This window comes from Panthera tigris, chromosome C1, assembly GCF_018350195.1.
Source record: "Panthera tigris isolate Pti1 chromosome C1, P.tigris_Pti1_mat1.1, whole genome shotgun sequence".
NCBI lineage: Eukaryota > Metazoa > Chordata > Mammalia > Carnivora > Felidae > Panthera > Panthera tigris.
In genome coordinates, this window is record NC_056667.1 from 1,188,885 (window position 1) to 1,211,273 (window position 22,389).

At 59.3% G+C, this 22,389-nt stretch overlaps 3 protein-coding genes across 8 annotated transcripts in view; 1 reads left to right on the forward strand and 2 right to left on the reverse strand.

The window, feature by feature from the left end:
- The window catches only part of MORN1 (MORN repeat containing 1), a 51,906-nt gene extending 48,465 nt beyond the window's left edge, over nt 1–3,441 (reverse strand). For all 5 annotated transcript variants that reach the window (XM_042996398.1, XM_042996396.1, XM_042996395.1 and 2 more), the window contains exons 1-3: nt 3,262–3,441; nt 2,591–2,662; nt 133–231 (exon numbers count right to left, since the gene is read on the reverse strand). In XM_042996398.1, coding sequence (XP_042852332.1) covers nt 133–231; nt 2,591–2,662; nt 3,262–3,334 — 244 coding nt within the window. In that variant the 5' untranslated portion in view covers nt 3,335–3,441. The remainder of the gene's footprint in view (nt 1–132; nt 232–2,590; nt 2,663–3,261) is intronic.
- Nucleotides 3,442–3,631: 190 nt separating this feature from the next.
- On the forward strand, nt 3,632–13,949 carry RER1 (retention in endoplasmic reticulum sorting receptor 1). Of its 2 annotated transcripts, none has more exons than XM_042996118.1 (7): nt 3,632–3,792; nt 6,614–6,701; nt 8,147–8,251; nt 10,185–10,284; nt 11,896–11,974; nt 13,008–13,143; nt 13,772–13,949. In XM_042996118.1, exons 2-7 carry the CDS (start codon nt 6,621–6,623, stop codon nt 13,859–13,861), a joined length of 591 nt encoding a protein of 196 aa, XP_042852052.1. In that variant the 5' UTR covers nt 3,632–3,792; nt 6,614–6,620; the 3' UTR covers nt 13,862–13,949. The 2 variants fall into 2 exon arrangements, with proteins under 2 accessions (XP_042852052.1, XP_042852053.1); XM_042996119.1 differs by lacking the exon at nt 3,632–3,792 and adding an exon at nt 4,017–4,546.
- A 740-nt stretch (nt 13,950–14,689) lies between these two features.
- PEX10 (peroxisomal biogenesis factor 10) lies at nt 14,690–21,265 on the reverse strand. The gene is made up of 6 exons (XM_042996117.1): nt 21,108–21,265; nt 20,332–20,412; nt 19,421–19,827; nt 17,974–18,149; nt 17,697–17,832; nt 14,690–16,441 (listed from the first exon to the last, which is right to left on the reverse strand). Exons 1-6 carry the CDS (start codon nt 21,217–21,219, stop codon nt 16,373–16,375), a joined length of 981 nt encoding a protein of 326 aa, XP_042852051.1. The 5' UTR covers nt 21,220–21,265; the 3' UTR covers nt 14,690–16,372.
- Nucleotides 21,266–22,389: the final 1,124 nt, after the last annotated feature.

A 22,389-nucleotide genomic window follows, 5' to 3' on the forward strand; every position in this document is an offset into this window, starting at 1 on the left:
ACACCTGACGGAAACCAGGAGCCCACATTTCACAGTCGGAGGGGCCTTCTGCCGCCGGAAGCCAGGTACAACTTAGAGCAGATGGCTTATGAGGGAGGAGTTAGCATGCCCGCACCTGTCCCCACCGCTAACCTGATGAGGCCCAGATCCGGCAGCCTTCCCCCGTGATCTCCCCGTCCGTGAACTCGCCTTCGTAATAGCCCCCATCTTTAAACAGCAGCTTCCCCCGACCTGGGGAAAGATCAGGATGTGAAGTCAGACCGAGGTCGCAGTGACTGCTAGCACATGTGTGTGGCCGGGCTCGTTTCTCAGAGGGAAGCGCGAGGCCTTGAGGCTCTCAGGTCTCTGTCTCTGGCTCCGTCTCTGGTCCCACACCTGCTCTCTGCAAACTCACCCACATACACGCTTATCAACAGAAATGTTTCTGCAACATTACGAACACCCACTATCTCAGCCAGGATGACTGCAGAGCCATCGAAGTGCAGAGGAGATCCCACTCCGGCCTCTTCAGTGGGGACGCTATGGTCACCTGGCCTCCATCAGCACTGGGGACGAAGGGGAGTCTGTGACGCAGGGCAGCACTCAAGAAAACATTTAAAAAAGGGGAACTGGGGTGTCTGGCTAGCTCAGTCAGAGAAGTGTGTAACTTTCGTTTTATTTATTTATTTATTTATAGCAGAAAAAAAAATCTGATGTTTTATGAGATATGTATTAGTGTTCTTCCATAACAAATTATTACAAATGGAGTGCTAAGACAACAGAAAGTTATTATCTTACAGTTCTGTAGGCACAGGCCAGAATTACAAAATCAAGGTGTAGATAGGGTTGGCTCCTTCTACAGCCTCTGAAGGAAAATCCATTCCATACTTCTCCCTTAGCATTTTGCCAGCAATCCTTGACCTTTCTTGGCTTACTGATGCACCCCTCCGGTTTATATTCCTGTCTTATATTGCCTTGTCCTCTGTGTGATCTCTCCTTTTCTTCTCTTATGAGGAAACTCATCTTTGGATTTAGGATTCAACTTACTCCAGGATGATCTCATCTTGAAATTATTCACAATCATACCTGTAATGGCTTTTTCTTTTTTTTTTTTCTTCAATATATGAAATTTATTGTCAAATTGGTTTCCATACAACACCCAGTGCTCATCCCAAAAGGTGCCCTCCTCAATACCCATCACCCACCCTGCCCTCCCTCCCACCCCCCATCAACCCTCAGTTTGTTCTCAGTTTTTAAGAGGCTCTTATGCTTTGGCTCTCTCCCACTCTAACCTCTTTTTTTTTTTTTTTCCTTCCCCTTCCCCATGGGTTTCTGTTAAGTTTCTCAGGATCCACATAAGAGTGAAAACATATGGTATCTGTCTTTCTCTGTATGGCTTATTTCACTTAGCATCACACTCTCCAATTCCATCCACGTTGCTACAAAGGGCCATATTTCGTTCTTTCTCATTGCCATGTAGTACTCCATTGTGCATATAAACCACAATTTCTTTATCCATTCATCAGTTGATGGCCATTTAGGCTCTTTCCAGAATTTGGCTGTTGTTGAGAGTGCTGCTATAAACATTGGGGTACAAGTGCCCCTATGCATCAGTACTCCTGTATCCCTTGGACGTTTTATTTTTTGAGAGACCGAGAGAGACAGAGCATGAGCAGGGGAGGAGCAGAGAGAGGGAGACACAGAATCCCAAGCAGGCTCCAGGCTCTGAGCTGTCAGCACAGAGCCCGACGTGGGGCTCAAACCCATGAATGGGAGATCATAACCTGAGCCGAAGTCAGATGCTCAACCGACTGAACCACCCAGGTGCCCTGTGTGTAACTCTTGATCTCAGCGTTGTGAGTTTGAGTCCCACATTGGGGTAGAAGTTACTTAAATAAATTAAAAAAAAAAAAAACTTAAAAAAAAATAAAAGGGGGAACCATGAGGTCTTAGACACAAGCCTCCCTGCCCGGCCTCGAGGAAGAGAAGCAAAGATTTCAGACAAAAGCAAAAAATGTCTTGTGTGACAATGACACAAGTCAAAAGGTGAAAAATATAGAAAACACTAACAGCCAGTAGACACAAAAAGAACTCCTATAAAAAAATTCCAAAAGACCAGTTCTCCAGGAGAAAAACGGGCAGAGGATATGAGAAGGCGGAATCCCCAGACAGACATGCCCGTGAACATAAATGCTTAAATGCAGGAAAGTCTGGGTCCACCTCTGGGGAGGACGCCCCCGCCTCTTACTCGGCACTTTCTCTTCTCTGATGCTGAGGCGTTTTTGTTTGTTTGTTTTCAAAACTAGGTAATTTTCTCGATCGTCAAAAGTAAACCATGAAGGCAATTTTCACATTGGCCAAGACAGATGAAAACCCTGGGGAGGATCTTACACTTGTGGCTTCCCCTGCCCAGGGTGCCCCAGAGCCTGCCAGCAGGCGTTGGCGGAGGGGTCTCTCAGGGCCCTGCAGGGACTTTCCTCGGCTCTCATGACAGGGAGCTTGGGGCCCAGCAATGCTGCCTCCTGCAGCCACCTGCCCGCCCAGGCACCCCAGGAAATGGGCTGTCGGTGCAAGGTGGCAAGCGTGGGAGTGGGCCACAGATATTTCTTACCATGTTTCTTTCCTCCTTTCCATTCTCCTTCATATCGAAAGAAAGAATTCGGGTACACGTAGACACCATAACCTGATTGTTGGAAAGCAAATGGAAGTGTGAGCACGTGGTGACACAGGTGACCCCGCTGACAATCAACAGACACTAGAGAGGGATGGTCTCTGGGCCCTGAGGGGAGTGTGCAGGATGCGTGCACAGGGTCCTTGAGAGGCTGCGGCCTGGGGAGGGTCTGGGAGACAGCTGCTGGGGGAAGGTGAGGTACAGGGTTGAGGGGAAGGGGCCAGCCCCGCCATTCCTCTGCACGAACGCACCAGGGTCCTCTGGTCCCCTCGGGACAGAGCCCACATTTACACCTGAGGGGTCCTGCCAGCAGCTGCAACCCTCCAGTTCCCCACCAGCCCCGTTTCCACCGCGCAACCTGGACTCCTGCACCTGCCGTAAAGAGGCCCAGGCTCCACCTGAACTACCTGAAGATGGTTCTTCTCATCTACGAGCAGCTCCCGCCAGCCTCGGAACCGCGCGTCCAGGGCCGGGCCCGGGACCCCTCCCACTCGCGGGGGTCCCCCCCTCCCAGGCTCGGGACACCGGGGCTTCCCCGGTGTTGTCGGCTGGGACCCTGGCGTCTCCCTCCCGTCGCGCACGGAGGCCCGGTCCCGGCCTACAGCCATTACCGTCCCGCGGCGGCCTCGGTGGGTCCCGGCGAGGCAGGCTGGAGCTCGGGCTCCCATGGCCGGCGGCTGCCATCTTGCCGCTTGGGGTTTCCTTAGCAACCAGCAAAGCTCTCTTCCATTGGCTCGTGGGCCAGCCTCTGGGCGATAGCAATCTCTGGACTGGAGTTGTGCAGGCCCGGAGCCCCCCCCCCCCCCCCCCCCCCCCCCCCCCCCCCCCCCCGCCCCCCCCCCGCCCCCCCCGGACGCAAATACGCATGCGCAGCACAGCGCGTTTCCGCCGCTGACGTCCCTTCCGCCGAGGGGACCGCCCGCCAACGGCCTTGGCGCCCGCGCCGGAAGCGGAAATGGTTGGAGGCTCTCGGCTCCGCCCCGGCGGCCATCTTGGAGGCTCCGGAGGCGGTGCCGCACAGGACAGAGCGGAAGTGCTCGGCTGTCCCTTCCCGGACCGTGCGAAGCGCCGGCGCGGCCGCCTGCCCGCGTCCTCCTTCCCGCGGCCCTCGGAGACCGCGCTCGACCGCAGGGAGCGGCGAGGTGCCGACGGACGGCGGGAGTCCGGGCGGGCTGGGCCAGGCACGGGGCGGGGGCCGTGCGGGCGCGGCGGCGTGCTAGGCCGGGCGGGGGCTGGGGCCCGGCTCCGGGGGCGCGCAGTGACCGCCTCCCGCCCCCGCCCGCGGGCGCGGCCTGGGCGGGGTGGGCTGCCCACCCCCGGCTCGAGCGGGGACGTCCGCCCTTCCTCCTCGGGTCCTCGCTCGACACTGGGGCTTGTCTGTAGGGGGTGGGTAGGAAAGCGTCGGAATGAAGAGTTAGGTTGCCCAAGGTGATATCTGGAAACATTGCAAATTACGGCCGCAAAAGTCGAAGTTCTCCAAGCCGACTTTGCACCCGGCGGTGCTCCCGCGCCGGGGATCGCGCAGCCCACAGCCGCCCTCGCCGGTGAACGTTCTTCGGGGCGCTCCCTCGAGTCCCGAGAGGAGAGCGGCCTGTGAGCCCTGGAAGTTTTCCCGAGGCTCGCTCCTCTCAGCGGGGTTGGGCTGTCAGTTCGTGGGCCTGCGGGATCGAGTCCCCCGTGGGTGAACAGAGCCCTCGGCGGTTGAGACCCAGATCCTGCTGAGCGCGGGAGGTGACCCCGGCCAGGTGCACTGTGGTCAGGGCCAGGTGCGGACGTCCAAGATGGGCACGCCCAGGGGCGGGAGGAGCGCTGGCCGGGGAATGCGGTTTTGCTGAGAATGAGTAGGTGACGTCTGGAAGGGCATTTCAGCGGAGGGAACGGCCCCAGAGGTTGCAGGTGAAACTCTCACGTCTCAGACCTAGGAGGAATAAGGGAGGAGGGCGAAGTGTGTCGTCGTGTCCCCCCCCCCCCCGTGCCTGGCAGGATGCAATCCTGTAAGGGCCATGCTTGCTGTTTGAGGAGTGCGGGCTCTGGGGCAGGGAAGGGCCCCAGAACTGGGCACAGAGACAGTCGTGTGCAGTTTCAGGCAGGACCCTCTTTGGAAGGGTTTTGTTAAAGTGCTTTTTGCTTTGTTTTCCTTCTGACTGAAAACAGTTCAACAGGTAATTTACTAAGTGCTACAGAACTGACCCTTTTAGGTGACAGGGCCCAGCAGTGGTCCAGACAAGGTGCCCCCTGAAGAAGCTTGCATTCTAATAAGAAAACAAGAAGTGAGGAAAATCAGAAAATGGTTGTCACGCAGAATAAAAACCAGGTGATATGAGTGACTAGAGATTGTTGACCGGAGGGCCTCTCTGAAGAGGTGGCCTTCAGCCTGAGCAGGGGAAGAGGCTCACAGACAGAGGAGCTGGGTTAGGGTGGCCCTATCCCGGAGACAGGGCTGGCACGTCCGAGGGAGGCTCCCTCTGCCAGGCCCTGGGGGCCCACGCAGCTGACTGGTAACTCCCAGCCAGAAGCCTTGGAGTCAGGGGCCAAGGTGCTGTCGCCCCCTTTCACACATCGGAATGAGGTGTCGCTCAGGTCCTACCGCCAGAAGGTGACAGAACTGCTCTCTAACAGTTCACTTCCTTAATGTTACTGGGGCGGTGACTTTCATCGAGACATAGGGAGTCACGTGACGCTGTCTGTGTTGCTGGCCAGACGGTCAGAAGTTCGCTAACGTGTGTTGGAAGGGGTTCTGCACATCCCTCTTGCAGGCAGGAGCGCGTCCTCTCTAACGCGGCTCTTCTGGCACAGTTCAGGTGGACGTTTTGATGGTGGACACTTTGGCCGTAGAAACATGGAAGAAGGGAACACCCACGAGGATCCACAGGACAGGAATGTTACTGACGTAGCTTTCTGCTGGCCTGGCTTTGGCCTACGCAGGGAGGCCAGCCGTGGGGGATTCTCTCTCGGAACGTACAAACGCACCCCCTGAAGAGGCGGGCCGGGGGCTACCTTTCTGCTGGGTTCAGTTGTGCGACTGTACTTTCTGCGTCTCCCGTGAGGGCACAGGGCATTTCTTCCGTGACACTTTTGGCCCTCTACCCGTCCTTACGTCCGCTCCAGGACCTAGTGTTACGGAATGACGGTTAGCTTTAACGCAGACTCGTTTGGGAGGGTGCCGCGCACAGGTTCGGGGGGCAGCGCCGAGCCCTGGCCTGGTGTCTTCATCAGCACCTGGGACCTCTGGTTCGGGCAGCGGCGTGCTCAGATGGAGACGCCGAGGTCAGGCAGAGCTGCTCCTGACCTTGGGTCAGTGGCTTAAACTATTTGAGACTCGATCCTCCTCAGTGAGATGGCGATAAAGCTGCTTCGGGTGGCTATCTGGGTTCTCATCGGTTAATTCCTCACGGAACCCATGACGGCACGGCACGTGGAAATAGGCGGGAGTGGTTAGGATCCCTTCTGCTTACAGATGAGGAGCTGGGGTGCAGGCCGTGGGCTCCCTCCCTGGGAATTGTGTGGCATTTCCCTGTTCACGGAGTGGAGGCCCAGGCCGTGCACAGCCGGCTGCCAGTGCCCTGGGGAGCAGCCTGGGTGGAGAGCAGGGCACGCCTGGAGAAGAGGGGATGCTGAGGGGAACCCTGGGAATAGAGCAGAGGAGGGAGGCGTCGGTGCAGCGGCCCCAGGGAAGCTGTGTCCACAGGACTTGACGGTTGGCGAGGGCTGCTCCTGGGGGCCGGCGGGAGGAGTGCGGTCCAGGTGACGTGAGCGGGAACAAAAGTCCCCGGTGCGTGCCGGGCTGGCTCTCCGCCGGGGCCTCTTGGTCGCGTCTGTCCCGTGGACAGCTTGTGGTAAAGACACCCAGAAGAAAGAAACAGTCAAGACAGAAAATGTGCTTGGTAGTATCGATGAAAGTGGGGTAAAGTGATGCAATCCTCGAGTGCTTTTTTAATTTGAAGTCATTTGTGTGTTTCTCAGGTACAGGATGTCTGAAGGTGACAGCGTGGGAGATTCTGTCCATGGGAAACCTTCTGTGGTGTACAGATTCTTCACAAGACTCGGGCAGGTTGGTTTCTCTGTAGTTGGAGCGGGTAGTTGAATGGGCCGGATGGGATTCCTGCCGACTGGGAGCGTGCTGGCCGCTGGCGCGCCCAGGAAGAGGGCGGCGGACCTGTCCCCAGCCTCCCTTCGCGCCTTCCCTGTGCTGCCAGCGTGCTCGTGTCTTCTGTGCTTCCGTGAAGGGCCACGCAGAGGTTTAGGCCTGGGGGCCGCATATGCTCTCTGCCGTTCACCTGTTTTCTTTGCTTTTCCCCAACAGCTTTTACAAATACGAAAACACTTCTTAGCTCCTGGGTGGCATGGCTGTGCCCTTACCGTCCTGTCTCCTGGCCGCCCACCTCCCCATCCACTTGGCCGGGGGGCTCTGAGGCCCCCTCACCCAGCTCTGTACTTGATTTTCAGGCTGTAGCTGTGGGCTGAGGCCTGCTGCGGTCAGCGGTGCCTGGGGACGGACACACACACACACACACACACACACACACACAGGGTTCAGAGGTCTGATTCGGTGAACAATTGCACGTACTGATGTTTTGACTCAGAATCAAAAGCATATCTGTTTTTAAAATGAAAAAGCATTTGGGAAACTTCATAATTACTGAAGCCGGGTGACGGGTACTTTTACTTCTATGAATGATTGACATTTTTCATAGAAAATTAAAAGCTTAGGGGCGCCTGGGTGGCGCAGTCGGTTAAGCGTCCGACTTCAGCCAGGTCACGATCTCGCGGTCTGTGAGTTCGAGCCCCGCGTCAGGCTCTGGGCTGATGGCTCGGAGCCTGGAGCCTGTTTCAGATTCTGTGTCTCCCTCTCTCTCTGCCCGTCCCCCGTTCATGCTCTGTCTGTCTCTCTCTGTCCCAAAAATAAATAAAAAAAACGTTGAAAAAAAAAAAAAAAAAAGAAAATTAAAAGCTTACAGGTTAAAATTAATTTGAAAGTGAAAATTAGACAGTGCACATATGTCTGCTAATTACACGTGCTTGCACACGTGAATGTATGGGTAGAACCAAGGAATCCTTCCGGAAACTTCACCGCTTGGTGCCCACTGTATGTAAGCTCCACCCCACCAGGGGTCAGGCTGTGGCTGACTGGGCTGAGGCAAGGTCCGCCCGGGGCTGCTGGGCAGGGCTGAGGCCAGCTCGGGGCAGCGGGAGGTGGGGGCTTTGGGACCCGTGTAAGGCATACGCTCTCCCAGTGCCCTTGGGGTGAAGTTAGGTGTCCTCAAAACGACTGCTCAGGCTGATGCTGTGGGACCGTCTGCTAAGAGAGAGTGTTCTGTCGTGTTTTCGCTTAAGGGGTGGGCCTGTTTCGGGAGTGATTGCAGTTTGGGGTTAATCGTAGTCACTGCTTTGCGCTGGTAACTTAAAAGCCGGCAGCCAACGCTTACAGGAAGCGTTGCTGCCTTGCAGCAGGCATCGCGGGGTCTGTGCGGTGCATGTGAACTCTTGTCTTTCTAGATCTATCAGTCCTGGCTAGACAAGTCCACGCCTTACACGGCCGTGCGATGGGTGGTGACGCTGGGCCTGAGCTTCGTGTACATGATTCGAGTCTACCTGCTGCAGGTGGGTGTGGCCGGCTGCACGCTGCCCAGACGTGGTCTCGGGGTGGGGTGTCGGTTTTCCTTCTGTCTCTGGAGGAGGAGGTTTCATGGTGAAGGACGTGGTCTCTAATAAGTCATTTTTCAGGTAAGGACTAAATGTAAGAAAAATTGCAGTGACTGTGTTTTAAAATTGGATTGTCTGCAGTTCACCCTAAGTTTGTCATACCTTGTGGCTAGAGTTCCCAGGACAATCTTGACATCCTCCTGGGGCCTGTGAAACTCCACCGGTCCTGGTCTGCACAGTGGACCCTCTGACCCTGCCTTGGGACTCCTGGCACAAGAGACCCCGGGGTGACAGAAGAACCTTCTGGATCAGCCACCTCATGCCCTGAGCATCCTGAGGGCTTAGCTGTTCCTCTCAAGTTCCCTTTCAGGAGGCCGAGGAGAGAGAGTGGGTTGTTGAGTCTGAGACCTAGTGACTGCAAGTGGGTTTGAGGGACCTTTCTTCAGCTCGGGTGATGTCCCCAGGCATCCCCTTTGCCGTGTATGTGTTCTCCAGTGCCCACCTGTTCCTGGGTGCGAATTCTCTGTAGGCCTCGGGTGTGGGGTATCTGATGTCCCCTTACATCTGGAGGAAGGAAGGTTGAAGGCCTCGTCCACAGTCTTTTCTCCTCTGTAGCTGGAAAGGCGTTTCCTCCTTTAAAGCAAATGCCTCCGTTCCAGATGTTTCCAGGACGTAGGAGGACATGGGCCCACCGGTCAACACGCTTGTGTCTTGGGCTCTACGACGTGTCCACTGCTGTGGGAAATTCTCACTTGAACTGAGTGTAGCCTCTTTGTTCCCGGATACTGTTGCCCGTGCATGTTTCCTGTATGCGAGCCTGACGCTGGCTCCGCGTGGGGCCGTGGGGGCCGTTCTGTGGTTCCCCGTAGCAGGACTGCACAGCAGCTCTGAGGCTGATGTCAGATTTACCGCGGTTGTTTCTAGGTTTGTCGTTTGAATGGGAACTTGGTTCATTCTGTAACGGACAGAACGACCCGGAGACCTTGATTTCGGGGTGCTGGCGGGATGGGGGCGCACCTCACGCAGGCTCACCATACTGTCCTCTAAACCCGAGTTCGCACCTGCTGTGGCGTTGCTCTCAGGAAGGCACGCCGGCAGGAGACCGTCGGCTTTCCACGTCTAGTCAGTGGTTTCCGGACTTGAAAAATAGGAAGGCAGAGGAGTTTTTGCTTGCGTGCAAGTCGTTTAGGCTTTTGGAGTCGGTAGCACCGTGGGTCTTGGTCCCGTTGGGTAAACCTGGCACAGGTTCGTGTGCTTCCGTTTGTTTGCACGTCCCGAGGAGGGTTTGGCTCCACAGCATTCCCTGAACCTCATTCTCGACTTCCGGATTTTCCGGTTCTGGATTTTTCCGGGCGAAGGTTATTAACACTCGTGACCAGTGTGTGGTGATGGTGGCGCGAGGGGCCTACCAGGAGGGCCGATGGCCGGCACGTCCTGAGTGACGGCTCAGGTCCTGGACTCTGGTTCAGGTGGCCGTCGGGGCGTGCACGCCGGCACCATTCGGTGCCCGGTCCGTACCTGCCGGGGCTGTGGCACAACTCAGGCGTGTGGCTTCGCGAAAATCTTCCTTTTCGTCTGTGCTCCTGATGGGGAGCTGCTGGCTTCGGGTGCCACGTGCATCCAGCTCGACCCTTGGAGAAGTTCTCCGTTTGGGCCGTGGCTTGTCCACGGTCACGCTCACAAAGTCATTTGAGGTCAACTGCCATGGTGGGTGTCCACCGTGCCTCTTTGTCGCCTGTTGCCACAAAAGCTGCCCCTCCTCCTGTACGTCAGTTGTGAATACTCCGAGGTTCGGTTCACCCAAGGTCAGGAGTTCACGGCACGGTAGGCCGGGATGGGGTCCGGGGGTGGTGTCGGGGCATGCCATTGACCGTGCCTCCTTCTCTTGCAGGGCTGGTACATCGTGACCTACGCCTTGGGGATCTACCACCTCAACCTTTTCATAGCTTTTCTTTCTCCGAAAGTGGATCCTTCCTTGATGGAAGACTCAGGTAGAGCAGAGATTGTCCGCTTGGCTCTGTTTGTTCGGGAGGGTTGTGGTTTTGTGTACTTCACAGTCGCCTCATTTGAAATCTGAACTTCTGAGACCGTCCTCTTGGTGTTTAAAATGTACGTAGAACCTTGGTGATGACAAATTTGTGTGTAGAACGAGTCCTTAAACCTCTGTAAATGCGTGGGTCAAGTCCTCGCGTCCCTCTGATCTATAGACCAGGGAAGGGAGGCACACAGGGTTGTGGGACTCGTCCGAGGCCCTGTGGTGGAGCGCGTGGGGCAGGGCTGGCACTCTTGCCTGACAGCCAGCCCGTGTGAGCCCTGTCTACACTCGATGAGTCGGCCCCCTTCCTGGGAAACCAGAAGTCTTCACGGGCAGCTTGCTGTGACCGGCAGAGGCCACCTGGGTCTTGACCGCTGATGGCCCGTTGAGGGCAGCGCTGTCTGATTATCCGGGATGATGGGTTGAAAAGTTCTCGTCTCATGCTGCTCCTGGGCATCCCCGGGCCAGGTTGGGGAGCCAAGCCCACACCTGACTGGCCGGCCCGGGTGGGGGGGCACACAGGCAGATTGGGGGGTCGGTCACTCTGCCAGCACGTCCGTCACCACTGTTGTAAAAACTCAGATGCAGCTGCCCACTCACGTGACCCTCCTTGTGATGCTTCCTGAGTGCTAGACATTTTCTCCAGAATGTTCACTCTGTGACCAGAAGCCTGTGGCTTTTTCCTGTGGGCTGTTTAATGAAAACGGTAAAGGAAACAGCACTTCATTTGCTGTCATTTGGGGGAATTAGGTGATTGAGAGATCTCCTCTGTAGGCCCCAGTTTCCTCGTGGGTAGCCGGGCAGGGAGGGTGGGGCGGCCTGACTGCTTGGGCTCCGAGTGGAGGGCAGCCATCCTGAGCGGGACTCTTGAGCGGACCCAGCTTCATGCGTCTCCTGCGTGAGCCCGGCTGGTGCGTGCCTGACCACTGGCGTGCGCCACGGCATTTATGTGACTATTTAAGATGTGCAGGAGTTTGTCCTAAAAAGAAATTCTAGGGGCACCCCGGTGGCTCGGTCGGTTGAGCGTTCAACTCTCGATATCAGCTCAGGTCATGATCCTAGGGTCGTGGGATCAAGCCCTTCGTCAGGCTCTGTGCTGAGCATGGACCCTACTTAAGATTCTCTGTGTCTCTATCTCTCCCTCCCCCCTCGTCCCTCCCTCCCTCCCTCCCACCCGTCTCCTGCTTTTTTTTTTTTGTGGGGGAGAGAGTGCGTGTGCACGAGTGCCTGAGTGGGGGAGGGGCAGAAAGAGAGAATCTCAAGCAGGCTGCACGCTCAGCCCAGAGCCCAACGTGGGGCTCGATCCCATGATTCTGGGATCATCCTGGGATCATGACCTGAGCCGAGAGAGAGTCAGACGCTCTGCTGACTGAACCAGCCAGGGGCCCCACGGTAAGTTGATTTCTCAATCGGTGAAGATTCTGTGTTGTGTTTGGTTAAGCAACATAAATCTGTGCCTCACACGGTGGGCCTGCTCATTCAGAAGCTGTGGGGACAAACTCATAAACGCAGGTGGAGCCAGACGGAGGAGACCCATGCTCCATTTCGCTGACATTCTGCCTTTCAGATGACGGCCCTTCGTTACCAACCAAACAGAATGAGGAGTTCCGGCCCTTTATTCGAAGGCTTCCGGAGTTTAAGTTTTGGTGAGTGATTCCTTAGGGTAGTTGAGAAAGGCTTGTCCTCAGTGTGACGAGACCGAGAACAGGTTCTGGTTCCAGTGGGCCGGCAGCGGCTTCTTAAAGAGACGAGAGTTTCATTGTGTGCTTTGGGCATTGATTCCTAGTGAGTGCTGTGCTTGGCGGGGCACGGGGCAGGTCACAGAAGCCTCTGTGGGACAGCCCGGTGCCGGGGGGGGGGCTTCTCCCGGTTGCCAGGTAACACCAGTACTCCTTGAAACGAGCGCAAGAGAAGCTGCTTCGGGGTAGAGGGTCCCGGGTACGTTGCAGACGTGGAGCTCAGGAGGGAGGGGTGCCACCCCACACACGGCAGCAGGGCTGGGCCCCTCCAGGGCAGGTGCGGCCTTGGGGACGTCTGCTGTCCCCGGGAGTGCTGTGCTCGGGACCGGGCTGGGATGGGACCTCCGGGAGGCGGTGACGTCTGTGTGCTGTTGCACAAGGAGGAGTGTGACACGTGGACAGGTGACTCCCACAGCATTAGGAGCAAAAACCCGAAGGGAACAAGCTGCCACACCTTTACTTTGCGTCCCTGATGTGTGTGGGGGCGGGGCGGGCCCTCCGCAGGGGTCCACCCGCTGGATGGGGGCGCAGGGCGTGCCGGAGCGAGGGCACTGCCTGGGGAGGGAGCAGATCGTGGGTGGGATGGCCCTGCAGCCCCCCCAGGGAAGTCTGCCTTTGTCCTGCCGCTGAGGGAGAGCCAGGGAGGGGTTTCAGTAGGTCCCTGAGTCGGTGGGCCGGGCCCTGAGCTGGAGGGAGCCGCCGGGATCCCCTCAGCGATGCGCGGCCCCGGGTGGGGCTCATTCCACGTGGCAGACACGAGGCCCCCGAGTTGTCCTCGAGCTTTTGTCACGAGCGGTAGCGTTTCACACCCTTTGTGATTTCGGAAGAAAACGGGACTCTCAAGGGACTGAGGAAGCGCGGTGCATGCCAGGCCACTGCTGCCCCAAGTGGGGATGCTGCCGTGGCCCCAGGTGGCACTGACCTCCTCCCCTGCTTTAAGGCACGCGGCGACCAAGGGCATCCTCGTGGCCATGGCCTGTACCTTCTTTGAGGCTTTCAATGTCCCGGTGTTCTGGCCCATCCTGGTGATGTACTTCATCATGCTTTTCTGTATCACCATGAAGAGGCAAATTAAGGTGAGCACGCGGGCGCTGTGGCGCTGGGAGGTGCTGAGCGGAGGGCCCGCTTGGATCTTCCCTGTACTCGGAGCGTCGTGAAGCTTCGTGCAGGTTTGCAACAGGGACAGGGCACAGCCCCTTCTCATCAAGGTGGCCAACTCAAATCTGCCCCACAGTCCAGCCGTTAAGCAGACGGTTCTTTGGGGGCCAGGTGGGAAAGGCCCTCGGTTCTGCTGTGCCGTCCTAACCGGCCCATCGTCCTGGGGTCTCAGGGCCCAGGGCCCACCACAGTAGCCGCGTGTCATGCCGACGTTGCCCTCAAACAGATCCCAGGGCGGCTTGTCCGCCACCCCCCTGGGTATCAGCAGGGTCCAGGCACCTCCCATCCCGGGGCCCCGGCCCAGCCCTAGCCCTTCCTGCATGTAAGGGGTTTTAAAACCTTTCCCCCCACTCTTGGGATTTCCAAGGAGCTCCGCCGACTCTGCGGGCCCTGGAGGGTTTTGCTGGGTCGCTGGTGGGGAGGGGACCAGAAGCTTATCGGAATCCTGGTTTCGTTGCCCCGTGCGTAGAGAAGAGCAGGATTCAGATTTGGAGAAAACCCTCATCACGAACGAAGCCATTGTAAAATGCGTCTGTTTGTCCCCAGCACATGATAAAGTACCGGTACATCCCGTTCACGCACGGCAAGAGGACGTACAAGGGGAAGGAAGACGCGGGCAAGACGTTTGCCAGCTAGGCGCTCAGCTGGACCCATCAGAGTCTGAGGACGGTTCTGCGCCATTGTAACAATGCCTTCTTCCTTCACATAAAGTAGTTGATTTCGAGGGAGTCGAATTTTCTTTTTAAAAAGGAGCTTCAATTATTTGTAACTGAAACATCAGGTTCTTGAAGAAACTGACATTTAAACCAAATTGCATTGATTTATTTTTCAGTGACGTTCAAGTGTTCAAATGGATGGAATTCTAGTAAACTGCCGGCTGGGAGGACTGTCGGGTGGGGTGAGGGGTGGGGCGGGTGGTCTCAGTTGTCGTGTGGTCCTGGAACGGACCTGCACGGAAGGAGCCAGGTTTCGCCCCAGCTGCCCCCCGCACCCCTGGACGCCATGGCCACGTCGCCCAGCTGGATGATGATGCTAACCTGATTCCTGCGCTTTGGAAGAACATTCGAAAGGTGATTTTCAAGTAACTCTGGGGTTCTAATGCCAGTTTCCCAATTTCATCTCACGAGAGATGTTTCAAGTTGGTCTCTATCATAATGACTCAAAACTCTGTTCTTAACTACCATGATTGCTTTTGAGGGCCTGGAATTATAAATATATATATTATATTTTAATTGTTTGGAATTATTTTGACACATTGCTTTGATACCTGAAGAGTTGTTTGTTTTTGATTAATTTAAAGTTGATCTCATGCAGCGGCCCCTTTATAGAAACAACTGGTAAGAGCAGACCAGTTTGTGGGTTTTAACACATGGCTTCTCACTTTCTACAGGAAAACAGAACTCTGACCCGCATGTCAACTTTTTTGATGTGATAAAAACAAATACTCGTAAACATTTTACTAAGTGACTTTTTAATTCCAACTTTATTAAAGACAGTGTCCCCTTTCTTGTGGAGTCTTTATCTGGAACACTGCAGCTCACCAGTGTTGAGCAAACCCGGCCGGGAGGCGCACGGCCTCCGCAGGGGTGAGTGGGGTGGCCCCGGGGGTGGGGGTGGGTGTTGAGGTGCAGACACGGGGGCTTCCTCCTGCCCTTCGGGGGGGGGGCAGGCGCGCAGCTCTGACTGACCAGTGTCCCATCCGTCTTAGGGGTTTAGGCACTGAATGTTTATTGTCTGGCTTTTCTTTTGCCAATTTGTGCAGATCTGAAACTGAGCTCCCCTTGCTTTGAAGGGCCCGATTCAGACCTTTTGTGTAGGTCATTCGGTATTTTAATCTTGGTATTTAAATGATGTTCTCAATCCATACTTCTGAGGCGACACTGTAGCTCTGGAGATGCTCAAACTCCAGACACTTTCATTCTTCATCCTGTTTTCCTAGCAAAGGCTCAGGCCCCAGATGTGACGGGAAATTGTTTGCGCTCGGTCAGAGCGTAGGTGATGGGCCTCAAACCGTGGAGCCTCTCGCGGGCTTCTCTCCATCCGGAGGTCGGCTTCTGTCTGGCAGGGTCATGGGGCCTGTCTCAGGCGGTGAGCTCTGTCAGCCGAGGAGCCGCGTATTCCCGAACAACCGTGTCCAGTCCATCAGATTCCAGAACTCTCTGCATAGGCCTCTCTCACAAGCCCACGACGCGACAGGGAATGTGACATCCTAACCACAGGTTCTTACCCTTTACGAATCTGATTTTCAGTTCACCCTTAACAGCCTGAACTTTCCTACACTTCTGTGGAGCTGGTCTCCTAAAGAAGCTTGTGGCAAAGTCCCGTCTCTGGCACAAACTAAATACTTTTAAAGACCTAAAAGTAACAAAGGCTAGACAGCGGTGACCTGGTGTGCGTAGCCGGCCTGCCCAGGCCTCGGGGAGACTGAGCTCTGAGAGCGGCTGTGGGTTAGGTGTTAAAAAAGCAGAGAACCTCTCGGGCAGGCTGGTTGTGCACCCGGAACTCCGGGCAGACCTCAGCCGAGATGCAGACTTTGTTTTCTAAGATGGGAAACAAACGCATGTGTGTTAAAAGGCACGTGCTGACCTTCTCAGGTGGAGGTACAGCCCCTCGGAGTCTCTCTACTCCCATGGACGGTGTGCCTGAGCCACCGGCAGCCTGCCTCTGGTGACCAGGGCAAGGATTTGGGTCTTCGGGGCTGGCGGCTCTGTGACTGTTGAGCTGCGTTCTCTGCTCTTGGCCACACTTGCCCCTTCGGGCCAAACCCTGACCACCTGCCTCTTACAGAGCCGCTGTCGGCACGTGAACGGTCTGGGGAAGGGAGGGAGACCAGAAGCGACCCGGCTGTGCCGCGGCGGAGGTGTGGTGCGGCCGGCCCCCCAGGGGGGCTCTGCTGCAGCCGCTGCTTGCCGCCGGCGCCGGGGGCTCGGGGGTCCACAGAACGGGGAGCCCCGGCCTCCTTCCAGCCCGAAGGCCCCGGACCGGCCGTTTCGCCAGCAGGTCCGGCCTCTGCGGCCGGAGCTGCTGGCAGCGTTGCTTATGTGAAACTCGAGAATTTCGTGATTTCTGTGCAAGTTGACCTTGGGAACGGATCAGGATTCTCCCGACGTGAAGAAAGACTCGTGGGCTCCTCCGCCCTTGGTCAGGTTAGCGATAGTGCCGCAGGTAGACGAGCTTCTGGGGAGGGAATTTCTCCCTGCAGAGAGGGCACTCCGTCTACAGGGGGAAGGAGAAGGGTCACACGGGCGTGGCCGGCGCAGCCCCCGCCACAGGCCCCCAGGGTCCCTGCGAGACGGCCACAGGCCCTCCCATAGCAGCCTCTTGCAGTGACCCGTGGGCTGTGCACATCTCTGTTAACTTCAAATTAAGACAATTAAAAAAACCCACTTTTCTCAGTAGTCACAAACCTGAAGGGAAGGCCTTAACTCTGGGGTAGCGGAGCTGGGAACACTGACCAGGCCAAGGAGACGGTCAGCCTGTCCACATGGTGACCGGGCCTGGCTGCCACAGAGGGCTGTGTCGAAAGGGCAGCAGTATCCGCGGTTCCGGGAATGAACGAGCACGTCCTGTCCAGCTCCGTCCTCGTGGCCCCACCCCCAAGGACAGGTCGGATTCCCTCCTCCCTGGGAAGGTCAGCTGACCTCCCACTAGGTGTTGCTGCCCAGGGCGGCCCTTACAGAGGCAGCACCTGTGTCCCTGGGGAATCCCTCGAATGGGAGCGGGGGCCCCAAAGTGGAGGCTATGGCACAATCCAGTGGGACCCACACAGTGTGGACACTTCACAGGTGCTGGTTCTGAGTCTGCTCCACCCAGGCTCTGAGGCCACGGGCACCGTGAGCCCCACGCACAGGCTCTATGAACAGTGCCCCTTGGCCAGTGTGTGGAGGCAGGTGTCCTCAGGTAAGAAAGAGGACGAGGCGTTTGAACTGCACGTCATACCCCTTGTTTATCTACCTCACCTGCGCCCGCCCCCTCCCCCCCCCCCCCCCCCCCCGAGGCCGTGGGGGCCCACGAACCCGAGCCCTCCCTGGAGTCCGCATGGAGGGAAGAGGGTGTAGCATTCCTGCTCTGGTCACCTGGCCAGGCAGACCCACCACCCTGCGGTCTCGGAGACTGGCGTAGGCAGCTGTGTCCTGGGAGCGCCCACGTGGGTGGTTGCGGCGGACGTGTACCCGGCCGGGGAGGGCCCCGTGTGTGCAGGCAAGCAGGGGCTTCCAAGGGACCCCATTGGGGAGGCCTCTAGGGACCGGACCTCGCGGCCCGGCTGCTGCCCCAGCAACGCCTCCAGCTGCACAACCACACCCCTGACTCTGGGAGCTTTAAAAAGACACGCACCCGTCCACCCCCCGTGAGAGAAGGTTTCTGGGACAGGCTTCCTCCCGGATTCCTGGGCGGCCACCTGGGAGGGCCCAGGCACCTGCTCGTGGAGCCTGCTTCCAGAATCACAGCTAGGGACCCAAGGCACACCCACCTTGGTGTCACACCACTGGGTGATGCACTCCCAGCAGAACAGGTGGCCGCAGGGCGTGGCTGTTGAGTGTCGGCGCTCCTCCAGGCACAGGGTACACAGGGAGTTTCTGGAAATGGCTTTCTCTTCCACGTGGCTCCTGGGGGTGTGGCAGGGAGAGACCGTAATTTAACTTCCAGGGTCCTTGTAGTGCTTGCCCTGAGCCACGGCAGTGTCCAGCATGGGGACGCTCAGGCCACGGCCCTGCCCCAGGGACTCACGCGAGCCGAGACCCACGCACCTGCGATGAGACAGGCCGCGATGTAGCTTCCACTCCCGCCGTGCGCGCTGCCTCTGCTGAAAGCCGTAGAGCTGCAGGCCCACGGACAAGGCCAGGTGCAGCAGGGAGATGAACCCCAGCAGCCTGTAGCTTTCACGAGCCCTCGTGTCCTCTGCAGGTGGGGAGCGCACGCGAAGCTGTCAAGGGCCAGAAGGGACAGTCACGTGATCGGTTGGCACACAGCGCCAAGCAGCACGAGGGCCAGGACACCCCCTGGCAGTAGAGTGCTTGACCGGATGAGGCCAAACCCTACCCTCCTGGCACAATGTGGCGGGGGGGGGGGGGGCTCTCGGCTGAGTGAGGAGGGCAGGGGTGCCTTGCAGGGGCTGAGTACTGGCTGGGCGGGAGACGCTGCTGGACAGCTCAGCGCCTCACTCCCAGCGGGACCGAGTGCTGAGCAGGGGAGACGGCTGCAGGGCTCCCAAGTCTGCAGTCACTCTAGCTGCAGGTGAGGATTTGGGGGGTGAAGGGATACATCCGGGGACCCACGCTGCAGAGAGACAAGGCATTGGCAGAGAAGCCTGAGAACACCCGTGGGGCAGGGAAGCAGCACCCGGGCAGGTACCGCTAACCAGCTCGTGTGTCACATACACGGAGAAGCTCCCACTTTCAGCGAGACACCTGCCCCCTGGTGACGCTGCAGCTAGTGATGGGGGCAACGTGCAGCCACAGCCCTGAAGAGAAAGTCGGCTGCCCTCCACTTCTGGTCCCCCTCCCCTCAGCTGGGAGTCCCTAAGCCAGGCCCCCTGCATCCAGGCAGAGAAGACTCGGCAGCGGTCCCCCAGGGCCCCAGGAGAGCAAAAGGCCTCGGTCCGGGTTGAGCCCGTGTCTCCGGGCCCTCCGCCACGGCAGCTCAGCACACACCCTGGGTAACGGCGAGGGCGGCGAGCCGTCAGCCCTTGTGAGTGGGCACGGAGGGCTGAGACTGGAGAGGAGAGAGGCAGGCACCCGGGAGAGTGCTGCCGAGCGAGGCGAGGAAGCGAGCAGCCGGGGCCCTGAGGCGAGACTCTCCCGGTGAATCTTGAAGCGAACACATCAGGTAAGAAACAGGATGCGAGGTGGAGCTGACCGGAAGGCTTGGATCAGGGAAGATCCCGGAGGCAACAGGTGTCCCTACACGTGCGCCTCCACCGGGGCAGCTGGGAAGGGGCTGGCGCGGACCCAGGAGCCTGGAGCCCCGGGCGGGCTCTCAGAGTAAACAGCGGAGCGGCTCCCAAACGCTACCTTCGGAGGAGAGGTGTGCCCTACCCTCAGGGTTCCTGGAAACTGTACTTCCGGGATCTTTTGCCAAAACGTGACGTGACAAGAGCCTCGCTTTTCGGTAGAGGGCCCTGTGGCTGTTCCCCAACAGAAGCCGAGACACAATGGGTCCAGGATGGAGCAAGCACGGACGGCACCTGCTACTTACGTAAGTGACTCCCGTGAGCCTCTTGGCCAGGTGGTAGAAGGCACCGTGGATGTAGAACCAGGCGACATGGAGCCGCTGGAGGCAGGCGAGGCCCTGCCTGAGCACCAGCACGGCCCGCAGGAGCACCCTCTTCTGCTGCTCGGTCAGCGCGGCCACGTGCCGCTGCACCCAGAGCCTCGCTCCCGGCCGGCCGCGCCTGTCGGCTGCCGGGCTGCCCTGCGAGGGCCTCGCGCCGGCGGCGTCCGCCTGCAGCTCGTGCTCCAGGTGCATCGAGGCCCCGTCCAGCAGGTAGGGCAGGACGGTGTGCAGCGCGACCAGCACGCCACGGCGCAACCTCGAGGGCACTCGGCTCCGGGACGGGTCCACCTGGATGATGCCAACATACTCCTCCCCGAGGGTCTGGTAGCCTGCCGGGGTTGGGGGAGGGGGGGTGACGCACATGAGAAGACTGAGGCCGGGCCCTGCCCTCCCTCTCTCTCTCTCTCTGTACCGGATCTTGCTCTCTATCGGGTCCCTACCTTTCCTCTAAAGGTGCCGCACTGGGGCCCTGCTGCCCTTGCTCTGTGACAGGGCTCAGCGCTGGGACCCCTGTCCGGCCTCGGAACTCAGTCACAAACAGTCCCAACGGTCCCTTGGGCAAAGTCCAGGACAGAAGTCCCCAGAAACAAAGGATGAGAGAACGGCACAGATGTGACCTCAGAACTTTGAGAGGCTCCAGCTGGGGCTTGGGGCCTGGCGTCTCCTGCAGGGGAGGGGTCAGGGTCCCCTCCTTCCCTGAGACTGCATCTGGGCCAGGGACACTAGGAAGCACCTCCAGGTGCTTCTCACTCTGCTGGCAGCTCCCCCACCCCTGTCCCTGGGCTTGGTGTGTCGTGGGCCCCTTGGTCTCAAGGTCCCACCTGGGCTGTTACCTGCAAGCGTGGTGAGGCCGAAGTAGGCTACGTCCGACAGCAGCTCGATCTCTCTCCTGCACCGCAGCCACCTCTTCGCACCTGAGAGAAGAGGCGGCGGGGGCGAGGTGGCAAAGTTCAGGACCAACGCTTCCCGCTCCTCCTGCCGCCAAGGCCCGGCCACCCCTCCCCAGGGCTGAGTCTGTCCTAAGCCACACCCCTTCTTGTCCTGGTCTCCCAGCTGTGTACCCGGCCCCAAGTCTCCTGCCTCGTCTGGGCCGCTGAGTCTCCTGAGAACCTCCCCACCTGCGGCCACCCGGCCCTCTAGGACCCACCTGGGTAACTGTTCTCGAGCCCAGAAGGGCCAGAAGGACAGGCAGTGTAGCATGGTGACTAAGAACCCAAGCCGAGCCTGCCGTCCGGCATCAAATCCCAGCCCCTCGCGTTGCTGGTTGTGACCTCAGATAAGCTACCAGAGGTCTGTGGAACCCCAGTTTCCCTCTGTAAAAAGGAATACACCGACAGAGTCCCGCCTGGGAACGACGTTTTGAGAACTAAACGGGTGGTGTTTGTGAAACACCGAGAACGTTGTTCCACACAAGACGTGCCAAAGTAAACGTGCCCCCCGTTTCTTCCGCTCGCCCCTCTCCCTGCTCAGAACCCTTAGCCGCGAGTCCGCAACCCGAGCCTGGCGTCCGAGCGTCCCCACTACCTTCGCCCCCAGCCCTGGACTCCCGCTGCCCAGAAGGGCGAACCAGCGCCCGGGCCTCACCCCTGGCCCCAAGCCCGGGCCTCACCCGCCAAACTGTGCAGAGCACCGCCCGCCGCGCTCCGCAGCCCGCCGCGATAGTAGTCGTCCTTTTGCGCCGCGCGAACCACCTCCGGAGGGCCGGCGGCCGCAGGGACCATGATCGCTGCGCGCCGGGTGCCGGTGACCCCCGTGGCCACGCCCACGCGGGCGGCGCCCGATGACGCAAACGTGCGGCGCAGACCTTTTGCGTCTCACGCAGGTGGAGGGTCGCGGGCGGTGCGGGGGGCGGAGCTGACTGCTGCCCAGGCGGGGCGGAGCCGCACGAGCGGCGTCTTGCGGGTCCGGGCACGACGCTCGGTCGGGGTCTATGTGGCGGCGGGCCGGGCCCCGGCTCGAGCATTGTGGGGGCGATGCGGGGGCGGGGGCGATGCGGACGCGGGGCCGTGAGGGGCTGTGAGGAGCGGGGCCTTTGCAGAGGCGGGAACGGGCCGGAGCCGGCGCCGTGAAGGGCGGGCTCGGGGCCGTGAGGGGTGGTGAGCAAGGCGGGGTGGGCGGGGCCGTAAGGGTTGGGGGCGATGCGGGGAGGGGCCGTGAGGGGCGGGGCCGTGAGGGGCTGTGAGGAGCGGGGGCTTTGCAGAGGCGGGAAGGGGCCGGAGGCGGGGCCGTGAAGGGCGGGCTCGGGGCGGTGAGGGGTGTGAGCAAGGCGGGGTGGGCGGGGCCGTGAGGGTTGGGGGCGATGCGGGGGCGGGGCCGTGAGGGGCGGGGGGCGATGCTGAGTCGGGCCGTGAGGGGCTAAGGGCAATGGGCTGTGGGGCTGTGAGGGGCGAGGGCGTTGTAGAGGCGGGAAGGGGCCGGAGGCGGGGCCGTGAAGGGCGGGCTTGGGGCCGTGAGGGCTGGCGAGCAATGCGGGGTGGGCGGGGCCGTGGAGGGTGAGGACGACGTAGAGGCGGCAGGGGCCAGGGGCAGGGCTGTGGAGGGTTGGGGGCGATGCGGGAGCAGGACTGTGGAGGGTTGGGGGCGACGCGGGGGCAGGGCTGTGGAGGGTGGTGGCGCTGTAGAAGCGGGCAGGAGCCGGGGGTGGGGGCGATGTGGGGGCGGGGTCGTGTAGGGTTAGGACGACGTAGAGGCGGGCAGGAGCCAGGGGCGGGGCCGTGAGGGGTAGGGGGCTGGGGAGGCGTGCAGGGGCGGGGCCGTGGAGGGTGGGGGCGGGGCTGCGGTGGGTGAACGCCGGCCCCAGCTCCCCGAGGTCCCGGAAGGGATGGGCGTTGGGGTGTGGGAAAGGAGTGGGCGGGGCGGGAGGGGCGGACGGAGGTGGATGCGGGGCGTGG